Source organism: Cynara cardunculus, assembly GCF_001531365.2.
Source record: "Cynara cardunculus var. scolymus isolate 2C chromosome LG 3, CcrdV1, whole genome shotgun sequence".
NCBI classification, from domain to species: domain Eukaryota; kingdom Viridiplantae; phylum Streptophyta; class Magnoliopsida; order Asterales; family Asteraceae; genus Cynara; species Cynara cardunculus.
In genome coordinates, this window is record NC_037530.1 from 30,649,340 (window position 1) to 30,653,806 (window position 4,467).

A 4,467-nucleotide genomic window follows, 5' to 3' on the forward strand; every position below is an offset into this window, starting at 1 on the left:
TTCGCTTGGCCAAGTCACATATACAATCATCCACCAATTTTATTTTACAAATTAGGGCACTTTTTTGGTAACCATGTGTATTCAGGTCTAACTTGTTTTCACCTCGATTAATTCCACGGCCTTAAAGTTAACAGTCAAACAAATCTCTAGAGTGGCCATAAATCATAATGGGACTTGGACCGGTGTCTATTGTAGGGAATTTTTGTTGGTTATCTCTCGAGTAGACTAGCTTTCCTCTCAACAACGAACCAACGATAATGTATGATATTTTCTTCACCGTTGAAGCTGTAGTCATCATCATTGTAAGCACCGTAGATAGTCGACAAGTTCTCGGTGTCCTCCACCTGTGGTTTTTCTCTTTCAGGATTAATTTCCACATGGAATTCGGGTGTCTATGTTTCCTCTTTATTGCTCTATTTTTCATGTGATGATTGTTGTGTGTATATGGTATGAGGGTTTGATTAATGAATACATTACTTAGCCTCATCAATCCATTTCTGCATTATAATCGATACTAACAATACGTTTCGGGGCCCCGAAATTTTGGGACCTAAATTTACATGTGGTTAGGGTCTTTTTATCGACTTGTGTAAAACTATAGCTGAAATTATTCAGGTTCAAACTATTAATTGTTTGGTTTTAGGTTCAAATTATTAATGGTTTAGGTTTAATTTTAGATTGTTAATCGTTTTAGGTTTAACCCATGTTTGTTCTTATCATATATTCTCTGATATCTCATTTGTACAATGTTCTCAAAAGTTTTGGATGTAGCAGGGCCTCCAAAAAAATTGCAACGTCCCTGATTGCTATCATGCAATCGAACATAGTTTAATTTCTTCTTGGAATGCTGCTACCATTTCTAGAAGAACTACTAAAAAGACTAGTCTAGCTTGTATATAAAACTTAGCTAAAGCATTTCATGCTCAATGTCATGTAATTACTGTTTCTAACGACATGAAGATTCAATGAAGATGATCTCATTTCTTGACTTCCATATTAACCATGTTAGCACAGGGGCGTTAATTGCCCAAAACTTTCTAACCTCCGGTTTCAAGCCTTGGTATCGCTCTTGGTTGAATTGGACTAGGAATGTGGCACTACAATGAAATCGGGTTTGTAGAACACTCTTAATTTCTAAGCGTTTGAATATACCTCTTTATAAGACTTAGTTTACACAACCAAAAAAATAAAGTATCCAATCTAAAAGCGTTGTAATAAGTTTATATAACGTTTTTTGACGTCGTAATAAGTTTTTTAGGACATTCTTAATATAAAGCATCTCATTAGCAACTTTATATAACACTTTTTAAAAAATTGTTCTATAAAAACAAATGTTCTATAACAAATTGAGTTTATAGGATACTTTCTCAAAAGTAACCTATAAAATTGCTAATGTGACGCTTTGTATTAAAAATGTCCTTAAAAACTTGTTAAAACGCCCAAAAGCGTCATATAAACTTATTACAACACTTTTAGATAGGACGTTTTATATTTTGGTCATATAAATTAAGTCCTATAAAGCGGTCTATTGGGACGTTTAGAGATTGAGGGTGGCACCGTTTGACTATGAAAATAACACTAACATGATTCGGACTTGCGTGTGGGGTGGAATAAAAGTCTTGCAAACCAACTCTACCAAATAAAACTTGTTTTCATTGTAGTTTTAAAATACATATGATAGCACACAACAAATTAATATGGTTGCACCATTCATGAAACCTAATTTTTTACCCTTCGGCAAAGAAATAATACGGTGGCACGTGCCACCTATACCACATACATAGGTCCGTCCATGCTATAAACCCAATTTTGTTGTAGTGTGGAATACCCATAATTTTCCACCCAGCTAGAACACAACAAGACACGCTATTTAGCTGAATGACCTACAAAACTGACTTCAAAATAATCTAACCTTTTAGTGTGTTTTTACGGGTTTTTTTGGGAGGGGGGGCCGTTTTACACGAGAGGTAGACTGTTCAATTCTAGAGGGTCATTGATGAGTTAATTGTTTTTCTGTCAGTCATGCTTCTAACCGAAAACTTATTTAAAATCATCGACAAAAACACTAAAAAAATATCTTGAAATCAACCAAAAAAAACTTTAAAAATTCCCTCGAAAACGTTGTAATTAGGTTAAAAACACATCGGACGATTTTGCGGGTCTTTAGTCTACCTTAAAGGTGACCCCGCTGAACAAAAATCCTGGATCCGCCACTGGTCTAATGCTTTCCTCCCTCTGTAAGTTGCATTATATATTTTGAACTTCACATTCCTTATAAATTTGAAATGGATATAAAAGTATCCATGCAAAGTACTATAAACACAAAAAGGAGCTTCAGAGTTCAAATAATTCAAGGAAATTTAATTAGTTTTTATTTATATTTATTATAGATATGACTTTTCTCACTTCTCTTATAATTTTCATTTTGAAATAACACACCAAGCAATCTTGGATCACATATATTTTTTTATATTACAATTACATAAGAAATCTATCCACACTTGATAAATGAGGGTACAATCCCATAAATGACTGCAATAAATACCAGAACAGTAGTGCTAACAGTTGATTCTTCTTATCACCGAACGCGGACCCAAATGCCTGGACTCGGAATTTCGTTATGAACAACAAACAGAAGATAATTACCGGCCGGAGCAATGTTACCTGAAGGAGGTGCGGTCACATCGACTGTATAGTAAGACTGTCCAACAACCTTACTGGAATTGCTACTGGGAAGGACCAATAATCTTTGATTCATTGAGAACGAGTGTGTGTTAAACGAAGGTGCTACCATTGTCACCGACACCAAACTCGGGTTCACTGGGCCCGGTACCGTAAATCTGATAACCATCTTTTTGGAGTAGTGCATCTTGGTTTTGGTCTTGGGAGAGATTATGTTGGGGCGTAACGTAGATAAGCGTGGATCAAGATAAGAAGGTGAAAATGCCTCTAAGCTCAATTCTGTCGGGTAAAGTACATCTGTGAATACATATTTATCATGAGGGTTGCTTCCACCTACAAGAACCCGACCATCTCTTAGCAAGACCGCTGTGGAATGGTAGACTCGAGGTTTGGTGCTTGGGTTCTGCACCTGAAATCTAGACCCAACAGGGTGGTCAGGTCGGTAAAGTACTGGGTTCAGAACCGGGTTCCTCCCAAGCTCCCATCCTGCAGACCCTGCCGACGCACCATTGATGTTCAATACATGGCCGTTTGGAAGCAACAGCAAGTCACCTACTACTCTAGCTAAAGGCATGGTTTCCATGAGCCATTGGGGATTTTGGTCGGATATATTGATCCTACCGCAAGTATCCAAGGCTCTATCAAATTTCCCATTTAATGCATTAACGAATGCTCCTTTGGGTGCACCTCCACAAACCAGTACTTCAACAGTATTTACTGTCCCTTGTTGTATCCGCAAAGGCAGTAGTACCGCAGAGCCGGTGCTCGGGTAATTCCTTGGTTGACCACCGGGCATTGTTGGGTAACTCCGGACAACCTGATTCTTTGAGTAGTCGAATAAAATAGCTCGATTGTTTGCAAAAATGAACAAATTTCCATCAGGATTGAGAAAAACAAATGGGTACAAATTATTTTCGATGTTAGGCTCGTTCGTTTGAACCAGAAAGGGTAAACTGTGAGAGTTCTCGGTGGTTGACGCCTTCGGGTAGAACTCATAGTTAAATGCTTGACGACCGCCAATGATAATTTGACGACCGTCAGGCAATATATGATTGGTCGCGTACCATCTCTGTTCATTTAACGCGTTTGGTATCTCTCGCCAATCGCATGCATCACATGATCTATAAGTTCGAACGACACGAAAGCCTTCACCCCAGCCACCAGTCTGGGTCAATCTTCCGTTGGGCATTAAAGCTCCAGAGGAACACCAAACATCGGTGAGCACCATTAGTGGACGTATGGAATTGGAAGCAACATCATACTCAACAGAATGGGCTGAGCAGTCAGTTGAATTGTGGCGGCATTTGCCATTTGGAAGGGAGATTTGCGAGGTGCCAAAGTCGGTGCGATCGAACATGACTACACGATCGTTAGGGAGTAGCTGCATGTGCATGGCGGAGATGCCAATGCTTTGGAGGAGGATGGACCATGATCCGCCTGCGGCAGGACATGGTGGAGCATGGAGGAGGAAGAGGAAGAAGAAGAGAAGAGGGTGATAATGGAGGGAAGTGGAAAGGGTCATGAGTTGGGGGTTTTGCGTAATATTTGTGGGGGTTTCTTGTATCCTGGGGGGCTGGTGGCCATTTAAGTACTGGTGTGGTTGAGGCTGTGAAAAGAGTTGGTGCTGTTAATTTTGCTTTATTGAATCTGATATATGTTAATTTTTCTTGCATGCACTACACATTAAATTATTAATGTAAAATATATGAAATAATTAATTTTTAAATAATATAAAAAATAATGTTTAATTTTGTATGTAGTGTTTTTTTTTTTTTTTTTTTTTTT

At 38.3% G+C, this 4,467-nt stretch overlaps 1 protein-coding gene across 1 annotated transcript in view; it reads right to left on the reverse strand.

The window, feature by feature from the left end:
* Positions 1 to 2,574: 2,574 nt before the first annotated feature.
* LOC112510414 (aldehyde oxidase GLOX1-like) overlaps positions 2,575 to 4,467 on the reverse strand; it is a 4,457-nt gene continuing 2,564 nt past the window's right edge. The window contains exon 2 of the mRNA XM_025115820.1: positions 2,575 to 4,119. Within this exon, the coding sequence (XP_024971588.1) occupies positions 2,579 to 4,119 (1,541 nt within the window). The 3' untranslated portion in view covers positions 2,575 to 2,578. The remainder of the gene's footprint in view (positions 4,120 to 4,467) is intronic.